Below are 26,483 nucleotides of genomic sequence, written 5' to 3'. Positions count from 1 at the left end.
CTTCACATAGGACTTATAATCGGGGGGGGGGGTTGGGGGGTCCCAGCAGTTGCCTAGCAATGCAATATATATTTCCTTACAGTAAGTCTCTTTGGTGGGAGAATGGATATATTGTGATCCTGTAAAGTAAAATACACAGCTTGAGATAAAGCTGACAGAGGATTAACACTTATAGCAATCATAAGGAAGACTTTGTTTACGGTACATAATTTCATTGATACAAGACAATAATTAGTACAAATGTCATAAAGTGTGGAAAGCAGTGCTGCTTCCAGCCAGTAACATGAATAGAAGTCTTGTACCAGAAACCCTTCCTGATCAGTGTCCAGCACTGCGAGAGGCATTGTCAATGTACAGATACATACATTAAATACAAAACAAGCAACAAGTCTTTCTCAGTAAACTTTGCAAGTGGTGTTAATATCATCAATGTCAACAAAGTGTAAAGGGTTAATGAGTTCAGCTCTTAAGTTTCTTCACTCATTGATGATGAAAATATTGTTCTCGTGTTGCCGTAAAATTGTGACTTTAGGATGTTGGTAACTCAGATGCTGCGAGATCAGAACCAGATTCCTCACTTTAGTCCTGGTGTCAGAAAGTTTCCTGTGACTCTTCTCGGCTGTTGGTGAACCGTCACATGACTTGCAGCAAGGTTATAATGTTTTTTCCTTACCAGCAAGTGGTAGGGTTAAATGTTCCATAGCTATACAACTCGAGTGAAACTAACTTGCTTTATTAGTATAAACGCCAAAAAATGAATTGATGCAACAGGATAAACTGTTCTTTGCATTACTCTCTGCAGCCAAGTATGAAACATAGGCTAGTGTTACCTCAGTGCTCTGCAGAGAAAAAACATATTAGAAAAGTTTTGTGAAGTTCCTTTCATCATAATGAATTGGCAGATGATGATTCTACTGGGCAGTTGAAGAAATCCTGGCTGACCAGGCGTGGATAGCCTTCTAGTACACGCACTTGGACAGGATCAAACTTCCAGTAATATCGCCCTCGCAGGAAGTAAGCAAAACCTACAAAAAAGTGATCATTTGATTGTGAGTAAAATTTTCCAATGATAAGGACAAAGTTGTGAATCCTAGGAAAGTAAATTATACTTTTTCTTTCACAATAATTACTGATGTGATTAAAACATGATAATATGTAAATTACAGACGGTCCCCTACTTAAGAACACTCGACTTACATACGACCCCTAGTTACAAACGGGTCTGTAATGGGTCTGTAATGAAGCTTTAGTGCTAATATTGATTCTTATGACAATCCAACATTTTTAAAATCCAATTGTCAAAGAGACCAAAAAAGCACTGTCTGGGATTACAATGATAAAATATACAGTTCCGGCTTACATACAAATTCAACTTAAGAACAAACTTACAGACCCTATCTTGTATGTAACCAGGGGACTGCCTGTACTCCGTATAACAAAAGATTCCCTACATAAGCAATGGATGCTGCTGCTAGAATTCATTACCCAGTGCTGGATTATTAGATGTCATTGTTGACCAGGAGCTGGCCACCTTCCCTGTTACAGGACCATCTTCTTCATGCACACAAGGCCATTGTCATGGGTGCCCCTACGACCTATTTCTCGGGTCGCAGGCACACCCGCGTGCCTTTGTGTGCCCCTCCGTGCCCGCAGTCTCACTCTCGTGCTTCAGCAGAATCTCCCGCGGCTTGGCCCACACATCCCCACCTCCTAGGGCCTGCACGTGCCAGCTCTGTAAAATTTAAAGGGCCAGTGCACCACTAATTGGCGTTCGCCAGCCGCTGACCTGTTAAATAGCCAGCCTCTTCCTATAACCGCTGCTGGATCTTCGTGCCTTGTGCCTTAAAGAAAGCTTGCTCCCTATGTCCTCTGCGTTTATAGTGATTTCCCGTTGTGACCTTAATTCCGTTCCTAACTTCGCTCCTGTGCTGCTTGTCCTGACCTTCTGCTACGTCCCCGACTCTGATCCTGTGCTGCCTGTCATGTCCTCCTGCCTGTCCCCGACTCTGTCTCTGTCTCATGACTCTGTAGCTTGCCTTGTCCCCCACCATGGATAAAGTCGCGCCTGTGGAGCGACCTGGTGATACCATGCAGCAGCAAGTCCATCCCACTTTGCGGTGGGCTCTGGTGAAAACCGGGTGCCACTTAGACTCCGTCCGCGTTGGTACAGTGGGTCCACTACCCTTGATTCATGACAGCTAAGAATTGGCTGCACAAAGTGCAATCAGCAGGTTTTTATAAATGGACACAGTGCAGTAAGCGCACATTGGGGGTCATTTACTAAGGGCCCGATTTGCGTTTTCCCAAAGTGTTACCCGAATATTTCCGTTTTGCGCCAATTTCCCCTGAATTGCCCCGGGTTTTTAGCGCACGTGATCGGATTGTGGCGCATCGGCGCCAGCATGCACACAACGGAAATCGGGGGGCGTGGGCGAACGAAAACTTGACGGATTCGGAAAAACAGCCGCATTTAAAAAAAAAAGTGTCGCTGGACTCGCGCTTAACTTCACCCACGATGGCTCGGTGAACTCCAGGGCGTTCTGATGCTCTTCAGCGCAGCAGCGACACCTGGACGTCGGAGGAACTGCCTTAGTGAATCCCGGCCGGACCCGAATCCACCGCAGAGAACGCGCCGCTGGATCGCGAATGGACCGGGTAAGTAAATCTGCCCCCATGTCTCACTACACCGCGAATGAGCCGGGTGGCTGCGTATTAAATGTTAGAGCAGGTTCTATTTTTGACCTGATTTATAGTTTGTCATGTGCTTGGCCCAGGTGAAGCACACAACCATCTGCATGATTGCTATCCCACCAGTAAGTTAACCCTGGTGATCATGATTACTGGGCAAGGAAGAGGGAAAGTTTTGGCACACTGGCACATTTTTGGGCAAATGTTATGTCCCAAATTATAGAACAATGCTTCTTGTATAAGTGTCTAAAAACTGTCTAAAACATTTGTTAAAGGGATTTTCATGGGTAGAAAGGAAAAAAAAAACATAAAAATGTACTGACATTACTCACCTTTTCTGTGGTCCTAGCAGTTGCAGAAGCTGGAACAGTGGCGGTCAATGTTCCTGCATCTGCCCTGACCAGTCCAGAGGTATAAACAAGAAGCTGGGAGAAGGGGATGCTGGGGCACCAGGGAGCTGGAGCAAGGTGCATTTTATTTGTATTCTTGCTCCTTAACATGTTGTGCGCTGTAACCCAATGTATAGGGCTGAAGAAATGAGCCCCTTACATGAAGAAAAAGTATCTTCTCACCTTGTTCATCTTGGAAGGCAGCATCTATGCTTGTGGGGACCCCTCTCCAATCACTCATACTCCTGGAGTGTCTATTTTCTATTCGTCGTGTGTCAGTATTAAATCGCCAATATTCGGCTCCTCTGAACAAATAAGTCTTCTTACTCTTGTTAGTTCCCCACAAAAATGCAGCGTGAACTTTCGGTACAGATAATCCAAGATCTGATAGCTGGAAGGGACCTGTGGCTTGTAATTTACCATCAAATACCCAGTACTTTGAGCCTATAAAAGTGACAATAGAAATGTTCAGCACATTGCACAATGTTTTATATGCTGCTTTCTATAGTTGTATGTGCATTGCTTTATATGTTGGTATAAACCATATATTATGCAGATACATTAAGATACCAAAATTCTCTACTTCACTTCAATTAAGTTATGACCTAAGGGACATTGTGAACTTATTTTTCTTCATTTTTTAAAAAATGTGCCTTTCCATGTGAATCCTTATCATTGTGTCTGCTCCCTGTCTGTCAATGCCCTTCTCTTGCAACATATGAAATATTGTGCCCTGGGGTTTGTTACTTCATGGGGCAGTTGAGCTGGCAGAAGCTTGATTACCTGCATGGCCTAAGGGTTAGTTGGACATGCTGCGGCTCCAATGTGAAGACACACAACAAAGGACCAAGAATGTGAGATGATCAGCAAACCTGCCCTAGCTTGCATCTACACACTAAAATGCTCCCTGATGCCTATAATAGGCTAAAAGCATCACTATATATGGTCATATCTACTGTACATTTATTCTGTGTGCCATTACATCTCCCTGAATAAGACAGTGTGTGCTACACATGCAGCATCTCTCTATTCATTTAATTTATATTGTTTGGTTATGGGACTGAATAATACCTATTGAAATGAATATGATATGAAATAGAATTTTATCAGAAATATTGTTTCAGAAGGTTAATTATAGGATATTCATTTATACTATCTAACACTTTGTTTCTCTAATTTACAACAAAATGATCACTGCAAGATATACTGGTTTTCAATGTTAAGAACATAAAATATATACCATAGACATTTATTAGAAAATTTCTAGGGTCCAATCGACATCCAGAGTGCCTGAAGATCTACCTGTGTGGGACATGTGACAAAATAGTGGCTTTTGGAAGAGGATTACTCCATTAGGAGCACTGGATACCAAGGGAAAAACAATGTACACTTCAATATGTGTTTTGGTGTTTGCAAGTCATATAAAACTATAATATAACTGAATTAGCTTGACAAACTTGACATAGAACGGGTTATGTAAAGGAAACCTGTCACCATGAAAGTTCAGCAGACAGAAATATAGTTTTATAGGAAAAGATTCAATATTAAGCCTCATGCACACAACCTTGTGTGACCTTATGCTTACCCTGTGGGTGATAGACTTCTATGGGGGTGTGATGTGGCCGCAGGTTTTGCAACCAAATGATAGCCCCCAATATGGCCATGGGAATGGACCCTTATTTGATATTTATCCATCTCTACCTGACGCCATCCTATCAGTGATAAACAGTGTTCTCTCTATGGATGTGCATAGATAAGACTATCTCCTCGACTTATCAACATTTAAAAAAGATGGTTAGAAATGAAAGAATTATATTTTTTACTAAATCTTTATTCTCACAACTATATATCATTGTGATCATTTTTCCCAGCCATGGTTACCTTAGAATGCTATGTATTTTGAAGGAATCAGCTTTCCCTTAGAACAACTAGTGCCACTAATTGAAATATTCAATGCATGTATGTAGATATAATGTATGTAAATGTATTGAAATATTCAACACATTCAATACATCACTTCTACATTACTGGTGATAGGTCTCCTTTAAGTAAAAATTTGAAAAGTTACATAATGCTATTTACCATGGAAGAACCAGATGTTTCCAGCAGAATCTTCCAAAGCAGCATCTACAGATTCAGGGATCCCTTTCCAATGTCGAGAGGCTAATGCTGGATATCCACTCTGAAGTTTTCCCCCTCTCAGGCGCCAAACATACCCAGATCTAAAGAAAAACAGCTCTCCACGGATTGTAGACACGGCATCGAAATCTGTTGTGCAGGCGTCTGGCTACAAAGTGGGATAAACCAATATAAATTCCAAGTCCATTTGATTTGTTTTGAATCACAGTCACCCAGCATGATGTGTGCTGCACATCAGTCACCTCACTGTACTGCTAGTGTTGGAACAACTCTCCCATGTATAAAGGCAATGTCAACTGCTGAACATTTATTTTATTAAATAAATGTCTAAAATTTATTGATATGTTGCAGCTGACACCATACTGTTTTGCTATTGAAAGCAAATAACTTTCAACAAATAACTGATATTGTCTGTATAATTTTCTAATGTAATTTCTGTATCAAAGCCTGGCCGTTTTCTAGATCTCTGCTTGCTGATAGAGAATAATCAGAGCTGAGTGTTGTAAAAGGTCCTGCACCTGTATGACTTCACATGACATTGGACCAGTTTTTATTCACAGGAAGAAAACCATAAAGTTTCCTGTCGAATTGTCATCAAGCAGAGATCTAGAAAACTGTAAGGAATTGATACAGAAAATATATCAGAAAATTATACAGACAATATTAGTAATCTGCTGAAAGTGGACAACCACTTTCAATTCCAAAGCAAAACAGTATGGTGTCAGCTGCAATATATCAATACATTTGGGAATTTATTGGAAGATTGTATTATATAAATTATATCAATTATTTGCTGAAAGTGCATGGCCCCTTTAATGTGAGTTTCCAGAATTATATTGGTAGCACAGGAGTATATAAAATATTTTCTTAGCTATTCCCCATGCTGCTTAGCCGGCGTGCTGGCAGAATGGGGCCTGCGGCTGTGCATGAGCCATAGGAAGGATCAGGAGTTGTGCTCCTGCGCTGCTGCAGCTGACTGCTTGTGCGCTGGCAAGTTATACACTTCCTGTTCTTCATCAATGCACAGCACTGCTCCCAGCGCAATTACATCACTGCGCCTGCAGGACAGTAAGCTTACCGGAGAGATCAGGAGAAAGGCGAGTATTGTGTTTTTTTTAATTAAAACCTGAACTGCCATAAAAAGGGAAGATGTATTGGAGTAAAATAAAGGGTGCATTATAAAAGGAGGCAGAATGAAGAAGGGACGTTATAAAAGGGGGCATAATGTAGGGTGCATTGTAAAAGGGAGCATAATGGAGGGAGCATAAGGAGTGGGGAAATATAAATGGGGGAATAATGGAGCGAGCATTATAAATGGTGGCATAATGAGACTGGGCATTTTGAATGGGGGCATAATGAGAGGGGGCATTATGAATGGGAGTGTAATAAATGGGGCCATTATGAGAAGAGGCATAATGAATGTGCTTGTAAAAAGAGGGGGCATTATGAATTGGAATCGTAATGAGAGATGGGGGGCATTATGAGTGGGGCGTTATGAAAGGGGACATTGGGTAGACCTGAGTTAAGTAAATTAGTTTGGCCTCCTAAAACTATTTGAATTTCTCATGTGGCTCCATATAAAAATTAATTGGCCACCCTTGGCCTACAGTATCTTAACAAGACCTGGAGAAAGACATGAAGGGGTTTTCCCATTTCAGCTAAAGTTAATGTTATTGTTTGCATCATGAAAATGTAAACAATTTTTGAATATACTTTCTGTATCACTTCCTAATAGTTTTCTAGATCTCTGCTTGCTGTCCCTCTATAGTAAGTTTCTAGGTTTACTTCCGGTGGACAGAAATCTGATCACACAGGTGCACGGCTCGTTATATCACAGAGTAATCAGAGCTGTGGGTTATAACGAGACATGGTCTGTGTGACCATGGTCAGATTTCTGTCCACTGGAAATAAACAATGAAGATTTCTATAGAAGGACAGCAAGCAGAGATCTAGAAAACCCTTAGGAAGTGATACAGAAAGTATATTGGAAATCTGTAACTGTTTATTATAAAAACTAAAATATTTACTTGCTTTAATGGGAATACCCCTTTAAGGGGATTCAGTTAGAATCCTAATAGCTGCAGATGAGGATGGGTTAGCGGTTCACTGCATATTCTGAACTTAGTGTGGATGTCTATTCTATAAACATGGATGCATATTGTGGAATGTGTATTTGGGTATTTGGCGAACGTCTTACAACTAAAAAGCAATCCAACAACCGCTATTGACAGCGCAAAAAAGATTTTAAATATATAGATATATACAGACAAGAAGTTTAGGATACCCCCCTTCATTGTGTAATAATGCCCTAACAAGACATTTGAAAAGGATTTAACATACAACAAACCACATTTTCATTGTACTATAGGGGCACACATTTTTCATAAAAAAGACATATTAAACCAACCTCAGAATAAGGGATCTCATTGCTCTCTTGTTCAAGCTGGCGACTATCTGGTCTTATGGTAGGTATTGTAGTTGGTGCTGAGGTTGGAGTTTGTGGAGCACCATACAGGTATTGGATTCCCTGTTTATCATCTGTGCTAAGGCTGAGTGGATAGCGGAAAGTATAGAATGGAGACATCAAAGACTTGGAGACAGAGGAATGTTGTAAGCCAAGTACATGGCCAAACTCATGAGCAGCCACTTGTAAAAGGTCTGTTCCTGCAGGGGATGAAAATGAATATATTAGCATAAATGCTGGACATCAGCTGGAAAGGCAGAGATAGATAGTGTGTGGAATTTTAATGGGTATACGACTTAAGTGTCATTCTATTAGTAGAGGTTAAAGGCTTGTAATGCCTACCTAAATTGTTCCCAATGGTCCAAGCTTCATCATAGTCAAAGTGCACATCTCCTTCACGATGTGTTTTAGGAAAAAAAGCATGAGCAAGGATGCCCCCAGGACCATCAAAAGGCAGGTTATCTCCATGCCAGTACCTGTAAAAGTATATGTTTCATTGAATAGGTTGATTGCAGCTTGAAAACAAAATTAGTCACAGCATTTCATAGTGGCTGCTATCTTTAGACATTTCAGCTGCTGTAGATGTGTTGGCCATTACAGAACCCTGCAACCAATCTATGGCCTCAGAAGGCCTTGGTGACATTAATGTTGCACATCTCTTTTACCGCTGAGGCCACTCGTTGAGCACAAAAGTCGACACCTCTGGCATAGCCAACATAGTTACAAATCACTGAGAGCCATAGGGAACATCTTAGTTTTTTTGTTTAGTGTATAATTGAGAGTTTTGGTAGGTCTTTTTTTGGTATGATCAAGTCTTTTTTCTTGTGATACATATAAAATTTTTCTTCCTTACACAATCTAACATTTCAATATAATTTGCAGCATTGTAGGACATCTACCATTTACTGAGGTGCTCTGGCTATGTCACCAACTAATTAGAATATACTTTATAATTCTATATTACCACAATCAAGTTATAATAAAACATGTTTCTCAGGAACATTTTATCAGGGCATATCTACCATCAGTAAAACTAGATGTCCTATAAGTAGTCCAGTGACTTGTGGTCTTCATTTTCCTGTAGCTTGCATCTGTGCAGTGTCTGTGAGTGAGTTTGCTCTGAGTTTGTCTCAAAGCTGCTGGAAGGAAATTTGGTGCTCCCAATGCTACCTGCCTCCCCTCCTCTTTGCATAGAATTCCTCAACTCAGTGAGCTTTATGCAGAACTTACAGGTAAGGCAGACTAAGTGGGAGGATGCTAAAAACCAAAGTAATAAATTGGAGAAGGGGGCTCTTTGCTCCCATAAGACATATTGCAAAGTTTTGTGTGTTTACTTGTACTATTGATTTATGCACAGATTGATGCATTTATGCACAGATTTCACAAAATTTTGTGACCATTTAAACTGTGAAGGGACACACCCCTTTAGTAATGAAAATTGTAACACCCAGTTGTCAATTTATTTATAAATATTTAGGAGGTATAACAGAAGAACAGCACAATGTATAAATATAGTCCATTATAAATCGTAAGAGCTGTAGGATATGTACTGTATTGTTGTTCAGGCATATTCCATGTAAATGCACTGTTGTAGCCATAGCAATACTGCAAGTATGAAAAGAACTAGAGATACAATGTTCTTTGTAAAACGCTATTAGACTTGACAGTTATGTTTATAAATGATTAAACTTAAGGCTTTTATTCCAGGAGGAGATTCTAAGCTTTTGGCAGTCTACCAAGCAGTTAAAGTACCCCTAACGGAATGTCTCTAGTTGGTAGAATTTTTATCCTCGAGAATGGTAAGATAAGATTCTGTAATGTATTCATTCATCCTAAGAAACTGTAAAATGTAGTTTTATATGTTTTTTTTTATGCTGGTATGCTTATTGCATTTCAAGGCAGTGTCAGAAACTTTTCTTTATGGTATCAACACCCTTTACCTTCCTTTAACATCAGAAAAAGTGTGTGGTCTCTGATGGTCACATATAAACTATGGGGGAAATTTATCACTGTTTCTACGTCAGTTTTCTGGCGTAGAAGCATTGAAATAATCACAAATTCTTGCACAGCACAAGGCATAAAGGGGCGTGGAGGTCGTGGAGGCGCGTTCTTTAGAAAAGCCGACTTGGCATAGTTTTGACTGTTGGCCTCACTGCCCACCAGAAACCACTAGCCTCTTGTATCTGGCACAACAAGAGGGGGCACTGCCACAGTGGCCTGGTGTATAATAAATATCTCCCTATGATTTGATGACAGAAGCTTATTTATTTTCCTATTAAATTGTATCTAACTTTTCAACAAGTTTTGTATAAATCAATACAATAAATGAATTTGAACCTTTGCAACATCTTAATAGAGACTGATGCTTTCTAACTTTCATGAAGTTAAAAGCATTTTAACATGAGCCTGCAGTGAGAGAAGAGAGACAACAGTCTCTGGGTCTGAACAGTAAGGGTACATTCACACAGTGGTATGCCCGCCTGACTGCTGTGCGCTGGAGAGGAGGAGGAGGTGACCCTTATCCCCTCCATGGAGAAAAGCGCGGACACGGCCACACACACACACACAGAAAGACAGAGCATGTCACTAGGATATTTTAATTAATTTCTAAAAAATCCTGTGCAAGAGAAGGTTATGGAGCAGATTCTCAGCCATGTATGGGAGACATCTCCCATACTACATCTCCAGCTCCAAGCTCAGTATCAGACATATTGGGGCAGATTTACTTACCCGGTCCATTCGCGATCCAGCGGTGCATTCTCTGCGGTGGATTCGGGTCTTCCGGCGATTCACTAAGGCAGTTCCTCCGACGTCCACCAGGTGTCGCTGCTGCGCTGAAGTCCGCCGAGGTCCGCCGGAGTTCACGATCCTATTCCCGGGGGAAGGGAAGCGCGTGTCCAGCAACACTTTTTTTTTTTTTAAAATGCAGCGGTTTCTCCGAATCCGTCGGGTTTTCATTCGGCCACGCCCCACCGATTTTCCGCAAATCGGAAATATTCGGGTAACACATCGGGAAAAACGCGAATCGGGCCCTTAGTAAATGACCCCCATTGCCTGCAGAGGGGAAAACTGTTTAAAGGCTCAGTACAACTAAAAAAAGGAATTCTGATAAATTGCAGCCAAACATGGCGAGTTTCACTGTTTGTTGGATACAGGGGTAGCTTTACTTCTCAATTTAGCAAAGAAGAGGTTGGTTATAGCTTCCTCACCAACCACTGCTGATGGATGCTGGACCCCAAAACAGGGGGACACAATAAAGTGGCATAACTTAGTGCAGAATTATTTTCCAAAGGTGTCCAAATGTTTCATACGAGCATTGTCAGAATTTGTTCTTCACTATTCTGAATGGGGTCAGCTGGGTGTTAGTTTGAATTCAGTTTCTGTGCAGCAGTGCCTTGAATGATGGATGGCTGAATAAGTCAGCTGCTAGGGGCAGAGTCCATTACTCACTTTATATTCTTTCCAATTCCATCAGAGGTTGCAAGTAATTATCAGTCTTCTGACACTTGTGTTGTTGCTATTTCTACTGCTATTTGCATATCTTTACTGTGTATTCCACCCCTGCTTGTTCACTTGACTATTTTCTTTCTTCTTGATTCTTTGCTGCACCGCCAACTTTAATTTGATCTGGTTTTGCCTGCCTTCACTAGTCCTGCCTTTTTTGTTGTTTTGTCCCTTTGTGTTTGTCATCTTTCTGTTGCACCCAAATAGTTTAATGAAACTCAACCACTGGGGTTTGCAAGGTTTGATAGGTAGGTGACAGAGGTTGCGGATGAGTTTAGGGCTTGCAACTTTTTTCTACCCTGACAAGCATCTTGTCACATCTTGTTCCGGTTAGCATTAAAACAGCTTTTATGTAAAAATAATAAATCAAATCACATTAAACAATCTATTTAAAAAGGCAGCATCTTGTTTTAGCAATGGAGACCAATTAGAGGAGTTTAAATTGTAAAATAAAAATCACATAACACAACCAGGACCTTTATTCTCCACTCTGTATTTCCCTAATGCTGCTTACCGCGTAAAATCAATGTTGATGTCAGCACGTCCTTCATGTAACTCAGTAAACGTGAGAGGGGTCACCTCACTCCATACTCTGAGTGCTTCAGCAAGTGTCTTTCTCACCTTCACCTTGCTGAGCTGCCATGGAAAACGGATAATTCTAAAACACAAACAATGTTGGAATCAGACTCTTACATCAACTTTGACCTTTACTTTTTTTATTGTTTATATTTGCCTAAAGTGTTAGATCCTGTTCTCATGCAGTGAAAATGTTCATAGTGGGACAGGCCAGAAAATTTGTGATGGAACCGCAGATGTAATAGGCTGTAATTTTAACCATGCGTTTCATTTATTTCAATACAAAGGTCAAAATCCACTGTAAACTCTGGAATACCCTGCTGGTCTAGGGCATGTCAAGGAGTTAAAAGTTTACAATGTGCCATGTAATCGGTGCAGCTTTTGTTTTCTACAGTATATGAATTTTATATATTCAACGCCTTATATTTTTATCAATGGAATGAATGCATGGGGCTAACCATGTCGGCTTCATGTAGTGTGGTGTATGTTGAGTTATTAATATATAGGATTTTACTAACAACATCTTTACATATATATCTGTATATATGTATATATAGATATATGTCTATATCGATTTTGTTTAAATGCATGCAATGCTGCTGGCAGCTCTGTCCATTTATTAGTAGTAGTTTAGGGATACTGTAGGCTCAGCTCCCAATGGAGTAAGTACAAGATTAATTGATCATTGATGACTGCAGGACAGGTCATTAATATGCATGGTCCCGAAAACTTCTAACATTTCTTTAAAGGGATCTGTTTTGATTATTCAGAGCTGCAAACAATGCTAGCTATAGGTGCTGGACAGCTGTGTAACCATGCCTATGTGTATGAAGTAAATAGCAGCAGGACTGTGGAACTTTTTATTCATGTATTTAGCTCCTGCAAGTGCCGTTCATTCATGGTCATTCAGGCCATTCCTACAAGTGCAGGCCTTTCAGACTGAGGAGATTTCTACTCTGTTCTAAGTATCCACCCAGCCATAATCCTAATAAAGCTCAAGCTAATAGCAGAGGGGAGTGGCTATGGAACAAAACAGTGCAGAGAGCAGAAAGCTCTTCAGGCTGAAAGACCAGAAACCAGAGCTGCAGATCTAGATAATAACTTTACCTTTCATAGTCCTGCTGCTACTAACTACACACACATGTCAGTATGTAGTCTCAAAATAGAAGAAAGCATTGAACGCTGCTTGGTAAATGGTGAAGTAGAAGTTGTTTTTATACACTTAGCATTACAACTTTACGATTCTACTATGTCTTTCACTACAGCATGGATATACAAAGAGCAATATTGTTTTCCTTACATAGTATATAGACTCAAGCTTATAAGCCATATATAAGTTTATATATTCTTCCACTTTATACCCCATGGATAAGTATGCTGTGATGCTGATTTCCCTGCAGGTGCATCTAACATTAAATAAGGGGACCCAATTTTATGCTTACAATACAATTTTATACAATTTTATACTTCCCAAATCTGATAAAATTGCACAAACATTATGTTTCAATAAGCCCACAAAACAGTAAATAGAAAATAAGAGAATGATCTTACTTGTAGGTAAGGTTTGTTTTGTCCCATCGTCCTCCAGAGAGCACAAACCGTTTTTGTCTATTGCGACCATTCGAAGAGTCTTCAGGGACAGGTATATCAGGTACACCACAACGAGGAGGGTTCCAAGAATTATGAGGTCGGAGAATTCCCTTTGTATGAGGTTGTCGCATCCATAGCCGTGACTTCAAGGAGGGATTGTCTTGCTCCTGTAGATAAAAGAAGTTGAGTTCCTCCTTTTAAGTAGACATTATAATAATCTGTCCTCTTTGTTGCCTGATTTTGGAAATTCAAATAATCAGTCCCATCTTCTACCACTTCCTATTTATAAAGAAAGAAGAAAGGTTGTACTTGACGTCCTTAGGTGTAATATGTATATATTATATAACTCCTACATCATAAGGGATACATGGGCAGGTCATCATATCAATCACCCATAACATTCTTGATAACAGTGATAGCAAATCTTTTGCAGACTGAGATCCCAAACTGTAACCCAAAACCCATTCATTTATCGCAAAGTGACAACACGGCAATACAGAGGTATCAGTTAGGTGTTTGAATGAGCACATTTTGTCTTAAAAGAAAACCACAATAGCAGAGCTTTCATGAATACCTTCACCACAGACCTCCCAAACAGCCCAGAATTCATCACCTTAAAATAGTATTAGGATCAGCACGTCCTGATAGAGTTGTTTCTATACCAGGAGGTGGAATTTGATATTGATAATTAGAGTAGTATAGGAATTCTCAATACCAAAATTTTGTTTCAAAGACATTTTTAATAATCAGATTTAGGGTTCATTCACACTGCTCACATATGCTCACCCCTCCCCTCCTCATAGAAAATAATCTGTACGTTGCGATACAAGGTAATAAACTGAAGATAAAAAAATAAAAATAGATGGAAATGGATATTTTCCTTGGTATATATTATCTCCCAGATGTTCAGGAAGCAAACCAGGGTGCAGAGGTGGAAAATGGACAAGTAAGCTCAAATTCTATACAGCTGGGCTGCAATACCAGCAACAAAAGCAGCTTAAGATGACATTCCTGGTGACAGATTACTATAAAATGGGTTGTCCGGTGTTTGAAAACCATGGTAACTTTCTTCCAAAATCAGTGCCACACTGGACCATGCTTTTGTTGCTGGTATTGCAGGTTTCCATGGCCTATGCCAGCATGGGTGCCAGAGGTGGCAATCAGACTGCTCTCTATGGGCACTCAGGCTACCACCCGAGCACAGAGTTTACCAGACAGGACTCAGGAAATCTATCTGCAGTCCCACGCAAGTCAAGATTTACATCCTAGATTATGGCAGCCATAACTTTGGATCCCTGACACCTAGAATCTCTTGGCTGCTTGGGACTAAAGGAAAAGCGTGAAGGTGTGGAGAGGACCAGATTATCTTTAAAGGTCCTCCTGTTGGCCCCACGACTATTCCTGTACAGTGGGGCCCTGGGGAGAAGTGACAGTGATAGTCTGAATTTGCCCTCCTGCTTTCAGTTGTATCGGTATCCGCAGGAGGCTGGAATGATTGAAAGTTGTGAGAGAACAGTTCAACAAATAAATAAATTACAGCTTATATTGGCACTTTGTGATAAATGGATTTTGGGCCTGGTCTGGGCACTCGCTCTGTAAAAGGTTGTCATTGGCGTATACTATGCTGATTGTAATAACAAGCAGTATATATGTGAGTGGCACTGTCAGCGAAATGACCAGTTGGAAATTTTTAGGGAATGTACAAAGCACAGTCCATATATGTAACATGGAGTAGTAAATCGCTCTATTTATATAGTAACAGACACAATGGGGCACATTTGCTAAGGGTCGGAATGCCACACTTTCGTCGAGTTTTGCGATTATTTCCGTCTTGCGCTGAATTGCCCCTGGTTTTTGGCGCACGTGGTCGGATTGTGGTGCATCGGCGCCGGCTTGCATGCGACATAAATGGGGGGGCATGACTGTCGGACAGCCCGACGGATTCGGACAAACCGCAGAATTTTAAAACGGAATTGTGTTGCAAGATCAAGCGATCACATGCACCAGGAAGAAGCATGTGAACTCCGGCGGACCTTGGCGCAGAAGCAACGGATGCAGGAACTCGGTCGCACAAGTTATGTGAATGGTGCCAAACCCGAATCCTCGTCGGACAACGCACCGCAGGATTGCAACAGGACCGGGTAAGTAAATCTTCCCCAATATGGCATCCAGAAAGAAAGATGAAATGAATGTCACTCACCGCTGTTACACATCTTCAAAGTGTAGATTTATTCAATAAACATACTCAGATTACAGCAAAATGATGCAAGGGAGGGAGGGTTGTAAGGACACCTCGCTATGCTGATTCTAAAATTGCCTTTGTTTGCGTTCTGAACCATTTCAATAGTTTAGAAGAGTTTCTTTCACATTACCTGCTGCTCCATGCCAGCAGCATGTGGTGATACCCAGGGGCTGCCGCAATCTATGTTTGTATCTCCCCATGCTTTCTTCACACCATCCCCCTCCTCCTCTGCTTAATGCATATGATAGGAAGTAGGGAGGGGGAGGGAGTTGCATGAGTGTGGAGGAGAGGAAACTGACATATGTACACAAGGACTGCAGCTGCCTTCCTTCATCCCCTGGATTCACCACATACTGCTGGAAAGGAGCCAGGTAAAATAATGTAAAATAAAATATTATAAACTACTGAAATTATTCAGAATGCTGACAAAGGCATTTTAAAATCAGCACAGCTAAGACTATTGGAACTTGTCACCAGTTAACAATGACATTCCTATTGACATGTTCACTTAAAACAGTAGAAAATACCAGCAATCCCTCAGAGAACACATTAAAACTATTACACATAAACATTGGTATCTGGGACTGGCCTTGTGGCAGATGTAAAGGAGATTTTAGCTACCTGATCCATTAGGTCACAAATTGAATACTTCTACAATATGCCCAAGTGGGTGTGGAGGGGCTAAACCAGTGATGGCGAACCTTTTAGAGACCGAGTGCCCAAACTATAACAATGACCCGCTTATTTATCGCAAAGTGCCAACACAGAAATTTAATTATTGATTTATACTCCTTTCTATGTTACAGTTTTCATTGATACCAGCACCTGAGGACACCAATAAAGCAGAAAATAGTCCCAGGTAGTCCTGTCACTTTAAAATAGCTCTGTGCACAGCAAGTCCTGGGCTGTCTGGGACTGCAGGAAGATACCTGGAGTCATCTCTGGTGATGGCCCGAGTGCCCGCAGAAAGGCCTCTGAGTGCCACCTCTGGCACCAGTGCCATAGGTTAGCCATCACTGGGCTAAACGGTCACTGGTTAATAGCACAAATTTATGCTAGGCAGGACCTGACATAGAATTGTACTCTGTGCAGCCCGACCGCCAGATACATTAGGAGGATGGAGCCTTCTGGTGTATCCGGTGGTGCCAGAGTGCCAGGGTTTCATCATATGCAGGGGAATATTAAGACTGTCATGAGCCGAGGGCCATATGAATATTATAGCCCCTACACATCTGGAATTCACTTCCTACTTAAGGTACTAGAATCCAGCTACTTGACCTTGCCTGCTTTCAATCTGCAGTTTTAAGACCTTTGGATGACTGTGAAAGGTCCTGAAATGGCTCTTGTATACATGTGAATTGATTTTTGAGCAGATTGCAAGAACTTCATGGGTGTAGGTCTTTCTGAGTATAAAATTCTGAGAAGATGAGCAGCCATTAGGAACCTGACTCATCTCAATGACAGCTAGAGTGCAGAGACGGGCCTTTAGTAATATAATCTTGCTTTTAAAAGCTATGTAGGATTCAAGGAGTTAGTACCCTGTTACCAGGCTTGAGCACCCTTTATTATGCAATTGCAACCTAGATAAATCCATTTTGTTTGGACTGTCGTAAGCATCTATGCTCTATATTTGCCACTTTGCAGCCAAACACTTCAATAAAGTTTAGAATGCTTCATGCTTTGATCTTAAATTAGCCCAAAGTTTCACCCAGTTTAACAAGTGCATCCAATGTAACAGTTTTTTAAGATTGCCTGCAAAAGTGAGAGCAATACAGTTACACCTCTCACCCCTATCAACAGGCCATCCCATATAATTTACATAATATATTTCCTTTCCTGTGACATTGTTTAAGTTCATCACATACTATTTATACTGGTCATCTTCTAGGCAAGGCCTACCCTTGAAAAGATCTCTTTTCAATACAATTTTGGGTTGCTTTTTAAAATCGGTTTTCTTTAGCTTCACAGAACTATCACTGGATAATGTGAGGACTCCCAGTTTATGATATACCTCCTGGATATGGGACAATTTTCGATATTAGAGTGACACTCTAAGACTAGGACTACATAATGGAGGCATTCATCAATTGTGGAGCAGGGTCCATTTTTTTGGTAAAACGGTCCATTTTTTTGGCACACAAACTGTAAATTTTGACTGGGATAGACTGGGATTTTATATTTCGGTGCTACAGTATAATGAATTGGCGCACTACCGAAAAGGATCCAAACTAACTCCAGATTCAGGAAGGTGCAATACAAGTTGATAGTTCAGCTTTTAGCCTGTCTATTTGTGTGTCAAAAAAGCGTCTGAAACCTATAAGTGCAAGAAAACCAAGTTGCTGCAAAATTGAGTGACCAAAAATAAAAAAGGTGTGAGTGTTGTAAAAGGACCAATATTATGGTGCCAACACTTCATAAATATGGCGCAAAAGGCGCAGCAGGAAAAAAAACTACAAAGAGAGCAATAAATGCCCCCCAACAATCGGTTGTGCATTATTTGACAAATTTACTTGCAATTAACAATAAAAAAGCTGCGAAGTTGCATAGGACCCAGCTGAAAAGAAAATGGTTAAGACTCTTTAAAGTCACACATCATGTGAAATGGATACTACTTACAGACATAAGTGCACACATAAAAGCCATTAACCATCTCTCCTAGCCCTTGTCCAGCAAATGGGTTCTATCTCTCAGCATATGTCAGACAGATGCTCAGCCATCCAACCCGACTTCTATCTCCAGCCAAGATATCTCCACTTAAGAAACACGTCAAAGGGGGAGGTAACAAGAAATCAGATTAGATCGATGATGCTTGGATCTCCAGGATAGGCCTGATAAATGTTTGGAATAAAATGTAGAATCCTAGTACAAAGGTACTATACACTCATAGTAAGTATCCTCTATAATATTGTCCAAAAAATGGATCTCTGCAAGAAAATATATTTATGAATATTTTCATTTTTCTGGCATGACAAGACCTCTTATACATCATGTACATAAATGACCTGTAATGACCTAAAATGCTTTTAACTGCAGCCTCAGGCCACTTCAAAAGTATATACTCCTCTTAGAAAAAAAAGCGCTGACTGCAAATGCCTGAACAGTTTAATCCTTTCTAACCATAATATTTAGAGATGCTATTTGAAATAGTTACAATCTAAAAACAGAAGAGAGGCACAAAATAACACAGCAGTGGCTAGATATTTACAACAAAGACTATTAGAAGAACAAACCAAAATATTTTCTACATTGACTGTTTGCAGAGTCAGTGACGGTCCTCATTTACAACAAATGATTCAATGGGCCGGGTAAGTAAATGTGCCCCAATGTGTTCTTCATTGCAGATGTTATTGTGAATTTATATTTATTTATAGGAGGACATGTGCCATATAATAGGACGTGATTTACAAAATGATGTACTTTCACATCTATGTTTATCACTTCACATCCACATTCATTTCTCCAATTGAAATGAACCATTATAATGGACAACGGCCTATACTGGGGTCCATTGGGTATCCTGGTACCTGTCATTTTTCTCTATATGCTGTGTAGATGGACACACGTTAGCATAGTGATAATGAAGTCTCACTAGAAGTACAATCAATATTGACTGCAACGCATCTTAAAAGGTAGCTAGTATTTCTGATAATTGGCCACAACTAACATAATGAAAACTAAGAATAAAACTTGGATTCCGTTTTGTGATTTTGTTGCAGTTTTTTTGTTTATTTGTGGCAAAACTGCCACACTGAAACACAGACAATATTCTTGACAATTGTTTTATTAACACACACAAACATGGAAATTTATGAAGCTATTATGAATACTCTACAATCAGTCATGTCATTTTGTGTGTACCATTTTTCTTATATGCAATAATTATTCATGTTGTACAATATTCAATAAGTTAAGGCTGGAAGCACATGAGTATATGATGTGTATACCGGAGTTGTTATCTTTAGTTATACATGTCAGTACCTGTGACAAGCTGATAAGAAGAATACCCATGAGAATTACCTTTAGGCCACCTACAGGTCAAATTCAGTAGTTTTGGCTATGTTTACTGTAACTGTAGCTTCCAATAATCTTCTATTGCATCTAAGGAATTGGACGTATGAGAAGAGGGGTCATTTATTTTAGAGCCTTTTCACAGTCTGATTATGTGCTGCATATTTATAGCATATAGCATTTGTGGCTTACACCCCTACTGGAGACAGGTACATGTGCCAGAGGAAGTGCATACATCTGTCATAAGATATGTCCAATGTCTAAGATGAAAACATCCCTTTAAATGATATCTACACTTTTGCAAACCATTTTTCATTGGCAGTGGAAATCTTAAAGACTAAAAGAGCTCTGCAATTTAATAGAGCACCTGTTAGGTTACATACTACAAATAAACCCTGTGTAGAGTGATCCTACAGGCAGATGTTACTCTCATCCAACACCTATCCCTTCCTGCTAAGGAAAATGGTAACACATAACTGCAGGAACAGACTACAACAGTGCTTTAGCTTTATCTGTAGTCTGTAACCATGGGGACATACAAATGCATAGAACTGCACATAAGGTGTGTAATACTGTAATAATTATGCTAGAAAATGTGTATCTGATTGATAGGGGGAAAAGATTGTGAACCCCCTATGATTGACAAGAGTATCATGTACATTGTATATACTGTATAAGTGTGGTATAGTGTAAGTCACACTTTGCTTCTATGTGTCTCCACAATAACCTTTAGGATTACTAAACAATTAAGTGACACTTATCTATAAGCAAGCAGTGACCTTTAACACTGCTGGTGACTGTATACCGTGGTCATTCAATGGCAAGGCAGAAAAGACTGGGGGCTTGCCTATGTAACATGAGCATCTCTACTTGCACTGTTACCAATTCTGTTTCTTCACCGGAAGGCAAACACATTTCTCAATGGATATAGCCATTTGTGAATGAATAGTTTTGTCACGCTTGACTTTCCATCCAATTCTTTGGAGTTTACAGCCTGACTATGGTAAACAGTCTGTGTTTGTACTATATGACCCAAAGGCCTTAATTTCGCCTGAGGATTCAGACCATTAAACACTTTAAGCTCTTGAGTAAGTTCTCCTGCCTGCTGTGACATCACCACTTCTCAGTGTCTGAAGACACCAGTGACTCAAATTCAAAGTCAACTGGAGACAGGTAAGGGCTAATTAACCCTACATATACAAAAGCTAGACAGGATGGGTAACAGACTGTCCCCCGAGCATTTTAGCCCTTTGCCTCTTTTAGTGACATAAATCAATGTGTGCAGATTATAGTATCCTCTAATTCAACCAAATAAGCAGCTGTCTTTCTCTGTACCCCTGCTGAACCAAGTATACATGCTTATTGTATGAGGATAAGGGGTTGACATCTGCAGGGGTCTCACATATTTTTAGCTCTGATGTGGTAGTGAAAAACCAAAGGGAAACTAATACCATGGCTATAGAACTAATTCTGGCATCTGACCCAACAGTGATAATACCAGTTGTCTCCCAGCACCACACAGATAAAACCATGCATGCAAATCTTTTCTGTTCAGCTAGTGAGTACAAAGTGCAGAAAAGTAAAATAAATGTCTAGACACAAATGATTTATGTAAAGTCTACCAAAAGGTCTGGCAGTACCTAAAGCCAAATTGCTTAATTCTTGATTCTCCCAAGAAACATATCATGGTTCAGTGTGCATGGCCAGGATTAGAATATTAGTGTTTAGTGTCAATGCATGTTGTTTACAAAATAAAGTTGACATCCCAAAATATCAGCATTTTTGCTTTAGTAAATTCTAATCTTCTGAAAAGACACATTAATAGCTGTAGATAAGCTGTAGTTATACATATTCTTCATCAGTGTAGGTTAGCAAAAACTTGAAGCAGAAGAAAAACTCTCAACAAAACCGAGACTACACATTAACATTATGTAGGATAACTTTTTTTAAAGTTAAATCTAACCACATATATTCTGTTTCCTGCAACCCCCGGTTCTGCAGTGTGGACAAAGTGCATTCAATTATGAAAATCAGTCAGAAGTGCTACAAAATGTCTCTGAGTGTCCCTGACACAACTGCTAGAGCAATGCATGTAGTGGATCCTCTGTACCACTGCCGACAATGACGTAAACCAACACCTGGGACCGGAGTCTAAGTGGTACCCGGTTTTCACCAGAGCCCGCTGCAAAGCAGGTACCACCATGTCATTCCACAGGGGCGGCCAATCCGAAGGAGGTCGAGACAGGCAGCACAGGAGCAAGGTCAGGAACAAATGTAGGTCACAATGGGAAATCAGGATAATCGCACAGGGAATCAGACAAGCTTTCTCGAAGGCTATGGGGCACAAAGATCCGTCAGGGAACACAGGAGGGGGTTAGGAATTTATCAGAATTGGCAGCCGATCAGCGCAAATTATCAGTGCGCTGGCACTTTAAATCTCTGGAAGCCATCGCTCACACGCCCATGGAGGCGGGGGCACGTGTGTAAGACCGTCGGAGCCAGCGCAGGATTATGGAGAGGTAACAGCAGTGTCGGGGGTCCAGGGGCACAGATAGGTGCACGGATGCGTCTGTGACCTGAGTTGTGGTCATTGTAGCACTATACAGTTTTCATCTAATTTACCCTTACTGATCATGGCATACGTGCTATTTTTACTCAATAGGCAAGCTATTTTACTATATCAATATATATCAGGAACATTCCTACCTGCCAAGAATACAAAATTGGTACTTGAACATACTGTAAACTCCAAAAAGTGATGCCATTATACCTATAACAGTTGTCTGCATAATTGTTCTGAAGATTACTAACAAATGTTTTTGTGAGTAACTTTTAAAAGCGAAGAGTATATGAGACAGGTGTTCTTAACCAAACTATGTGCATATCTGTGGCCAACTGCAGTAAGGCTTCATTCACACTAATGTATGCCCCTGCGGCTACAGCCGGGTGGGCATACATCAGACGCAATGGAGAGGAGGAGGGGTGGCCGCTCCCCTCCTCATAGCGATCCACAGCGCACAGCCCGTAACACAGGGAAAGATAGGACACATCCTATCTTTTTCTTGTGTATGAAGCGGTATCAGCACCGTATCGCTCCGTGTGGTCATTGCCGGTCTATGGTGGTGTGAATGCACCCTAAAGACAAGTGTTATCAGCAAGCACTGTAAGTGGTAAGGAAATTTATAAAGTACTTTATTTCAATGGCTACAATGGAAACATCATGTTTGTGAGATATGATTTAATTTGTGTAGGATTTCTTCCCGATGGCCTATCCTCAGGAAAATCTGCAGCATATTAAAGTAGCAGTATGGTTTATACAAAGGTTAGGCAATGCCCCCCATATTGCAGCATAGTTGGATAGAATTGCTGAAATTGTGGGTAAATTCTGCAGCCATACTGCTTCGTATTGGTGATACCCCTAGGGTATGGTCATACTTTTGTGAGAAATCCCAAAGCTACACCACAATCAGTGTCTGACCCAGTCTGACACACCTTGGACCCACCAGATAAAATCATACTTCATCATCCCTTAGGAATAAGACCCTACTAGGCTCCAAATTAGGTTCTGTTTTTGTGGTCCAGTATTTCTTCAGAGTCTGTCACCCTTTCTTTATATGTTTGATTGATTGACAGTCATCAGTCAAAATTCAAGCCAATGTGAAAACACCCATAGAAATTAATGGCTTTGTGAGGCATCCGTGGAAATCGCCAATGTGAAAGAGCCCTAAAGGTCTTAATGGCATCATATCCTTATTAGTGGGCAGAGAACTATTATTGGGCATCATTGTGCTAATCATGACTTATTAGCTTGATCAGTGAACAGGAGTCAGGGAGTCTGCACTGACACATTCTCACTTAGCAAGGGGGGAGGGGGGGCAGCACAACCACAGCTTAGCAGAAACAATAGTCTATTGCCTTGCCTACTTTAATTAATCAGTTTTGGGTGTGTACTCTATAGTGTGGGTGAAGAACATATTTTTATCATGGTTTTTATTTCTTATTTTACTCTCCAAATTTTGAAGATAGATGGATGAAAAAATATTACTCACCCCACATGCTGCCACTGTGCCATATAATGCCAAAATAATACAAAGACAGTTAAATTGTGCATATATTACCAGGGGAGTACTATAAAACACCCATTTATTGTGGTCAACGTCTAGTTTCACAATAGATTTAGCACATATATAGGGGCACATTTACTAAGAACAGTGTATGGTGCAGGGTGCGCCAGATTCAGGATTTCTGGTGCACATTCTTCATGAATCTGGCGCCCCCTGCACTGCTCCAACAGAGTTCACCTTTAACATAGGGCATGCAACACAATTCTGTCTGACTTTGCATGTTAAATCTGGTGCAGGGTCCGACTGAGCACTGGAACGCCCCCTTCAGTGCAGAAATTTGTGTCGCATGAAGACTTCGCCACAAAAAGGTCGCGTGGGACAGGGACTTCATACCTGTGTAAGCAGTGTCCTATAACTGTCCCACGGCCCTTAGTAAATGTGCTCCTTAATGTATTATCCTTTGCCAATATACAGTTAGCTATTGACTTCATAGTACCAAAAACTGTGCCCCAGGGGCATACATCATGGAGGGTACCAGCATATGTGTCCAGGTGCTAGTTGTTGCAACTGCACATTGAAAGAATAGCTACAGCTGTACTGTTCTTAAATGGTGCCATACATTATCCAATTCTACTGTTCATATATAATATCAAACTTCTCCATGTGGTGCACTCAAGGTGCATTACTGTGCTTAGACAGCCTAATGGTGTCCACATTCTTCTGTACCCTGTGGACTTTTGCAGTAGAAATCTCCAAAGCAGTGAAAGACACTCTGATTCCTAAGGTAGTGCCATCACAAGGAGCCGATTTCACACATTTTTGTTACAGTGGATAACAGTGCTGATAACAGAAATTCAGGAAGGAAATCGTCCAGTTAATTCTAACCCCCAAATCCACAGACTAATATATAACACTTAGTTCACCAGTGAATGGCCATTGCATTTTATAAAGTCTTAATTAGCAGTTTTCTTATAGGAACTTCAGTCTTTTCTTAACTATTTCAGCAGCACTAAATAGACTGTACCACAATATTACACCATTCACCACTGCATATTCTTTTATTCATTCACAGACCAATAAAGTCACAAAAAATGTTTTGCTTTATTTTTAGTACTTTTTGAGAGCCATGCCCTTTAATCCAACTGGATGTCCTCTCTCTATCACCCTCCACCTTTCTTCCCCTCTTCTCCGAACTTTCTGTGCAATGTTTTTAGATTCTGTTTATATAGAGGATAAACATTTCAAAAGATCGGAAATAACTCTGAACAAGAACGCAGAATCCATCTGGGCAAGTTCTGCATTGGCTCCCGGCAATGCCACTGCATTATCAAGTGGTGCTCTACTTTCTAGGCAGAAGTGCAGATGTTGATGTAGAGGAATTGAAGCCGGTGCAGTATTTAGTACCGCTATGTTGGAGAACTATTCTCTTTGTTCTGGCAATGAGTCCTGCCCATTAAATCAATGGGAGTTGTTGCTCCGCCTATTACTACTTTTTAATTTACTGGACTTCCTATGCGACAAATGTGCTGGTTTTTTTTGGGAGATACAAAATTGACATTTCCCATCACATTGTAAGATAACCAGCATATGCTAGCTTTAAATGTTACAACTGAGTAAACTTTATAAAAAAAATGTTATATAGTAATCTGGCTTGGTGTCTGATGGGATTGTGTAGTCTTTTTTAACAATTTCATCACATGACTGAGTTCCCATTTAAATCCCCATGATGGCATAAGGGCTTCCAGCTCAAATACTGGTTTCCATACATGCGAAAAAGCTGTCATTACATGCACTGTGCTCAACCCTGATATGTAAAAAAACGCCAGCCTGCAGATTCCAAATCCCAGGCAGCTGACAGCACAGAAACACGACATCCCTTATACAAACAGGGTCTGCCAGAGTCATCCAGTGGCTGTCACACTCATCCAATCAGAAAATCATCACCCTTGTAACGCTAAAGGCCTGCAGCACATTCTTCCCAGGTGGAAACATGTGCAGGACAAAACTACACATTTCTGTTATTATGTGGCATAATATAGTATAGAATAGAATATAATCAGATTATAATATAGTCCAATTTTTGGCTCCACCAATAAGCACCTCGTGGCATACTGGAACAGATATCTTTCAGTACCTCCGCCAATTGGCTGATTGTACTATGCAGGACCAGGGGCATATCACTATAAAAATAAAAGCTTTAGCAAATCAGTGTCATACAAAGTAAATCCCTAAATGTGCCACCCAATGCTAAGCATGAAGTGCACCTGATGTAACACCTAAGACAATACCTAGGCAGTACTGATACTAAATGTGCTGGATATTGGATAATATATTTGCCATAGGATATCATAAAATTGCTTTGATAGTACAAAATCTACTAAACCAAGATGAAAGCTATGATTTAAACACAGAACAAAAAGTTTCAGAGAAAGAAAACTCAATGCAAATAAACTGCTGCCTCAGCACATAGCACCAAGTATTAACTCATCATACAGAACTGGACTAAAGCATGTAGTGAATACATACAGAATGACCCAAAACTTGAGCAAATCTTCCATGTGTGTAGCTCACCTGGCTTTTCTGCTTGGAGTTCCTCTGAGGTAAAGATGCAGTTTGTGCCCCTAGTAGGCACAGAGCAGGTAGAAGAATGAGGAGATACATCCTCAAGGTAGGGCACAGGTTGTCTACTAGAGGTGGTGGCACTGTATGTGCAGCTCTTTGTTCTTTCTTTGTCTTTCTTTTCCTCTTTCTGTGTTTCTCTCCTCTATGTGGATGTGGAGGAGCTGCCTGTGTCAGTGAGCAGAGAATCCCTGCTGGGG

At 40.5% G+C, this 26,483-nt stretch overlaps 1 protein-coding gene across 1 annotated transcript; it reads right to left on the bottom strand.

The window, feature by feature from the left end:
• Positions 1–40: 40 nt before the first annotated feature.
• Positions 41–26,483, bottom strand: MMP11 (matrix metallopeptidase 11). The gene is made up of 8 exons (XM_072122899.1): positions 26,236–26,483; positions 13,312–13,517; positions 11,699–11,842; positions 8,023–8,156; positions 7,624–7,880; positions 5,160–5,364; positions 3,261–3,521; positions 41–1,025 (listed from the first exon to the last, which is right to left on the bottom strand). The coding sequence occupies exons 1-8, from the start codon at positions 26,323–26,325 to the stop codon at positions 886–888; spliced, it is 1,437 nt and encodes a 478-aa protein (XP_071979000.1). The 5' UTR covers positions 26,326–26,483; the 3' UTR covers positions 41–885.

The sequence above is a fragment of the Engystomops pustulosus genome, chromosome 1 (assembly GCF_040894005.1).
Source record: "Engystomops pustulosus chromosome 1, aEngPut4.maternal, whole genome shotgun sequence".
Classification (NCBI taxonomy): domain Eukaryota; kingdom Metazoa; phylum Chordata; class Amphibia; order Anura; family Leptodactylidae; genus Engystomops; species Engystomops pustulosus.
The sequence above is the reverse complement of the archived record's forward strand: the minus strand, read 5'-3'. Positions and strand labels throughout refer to the sequence as shown.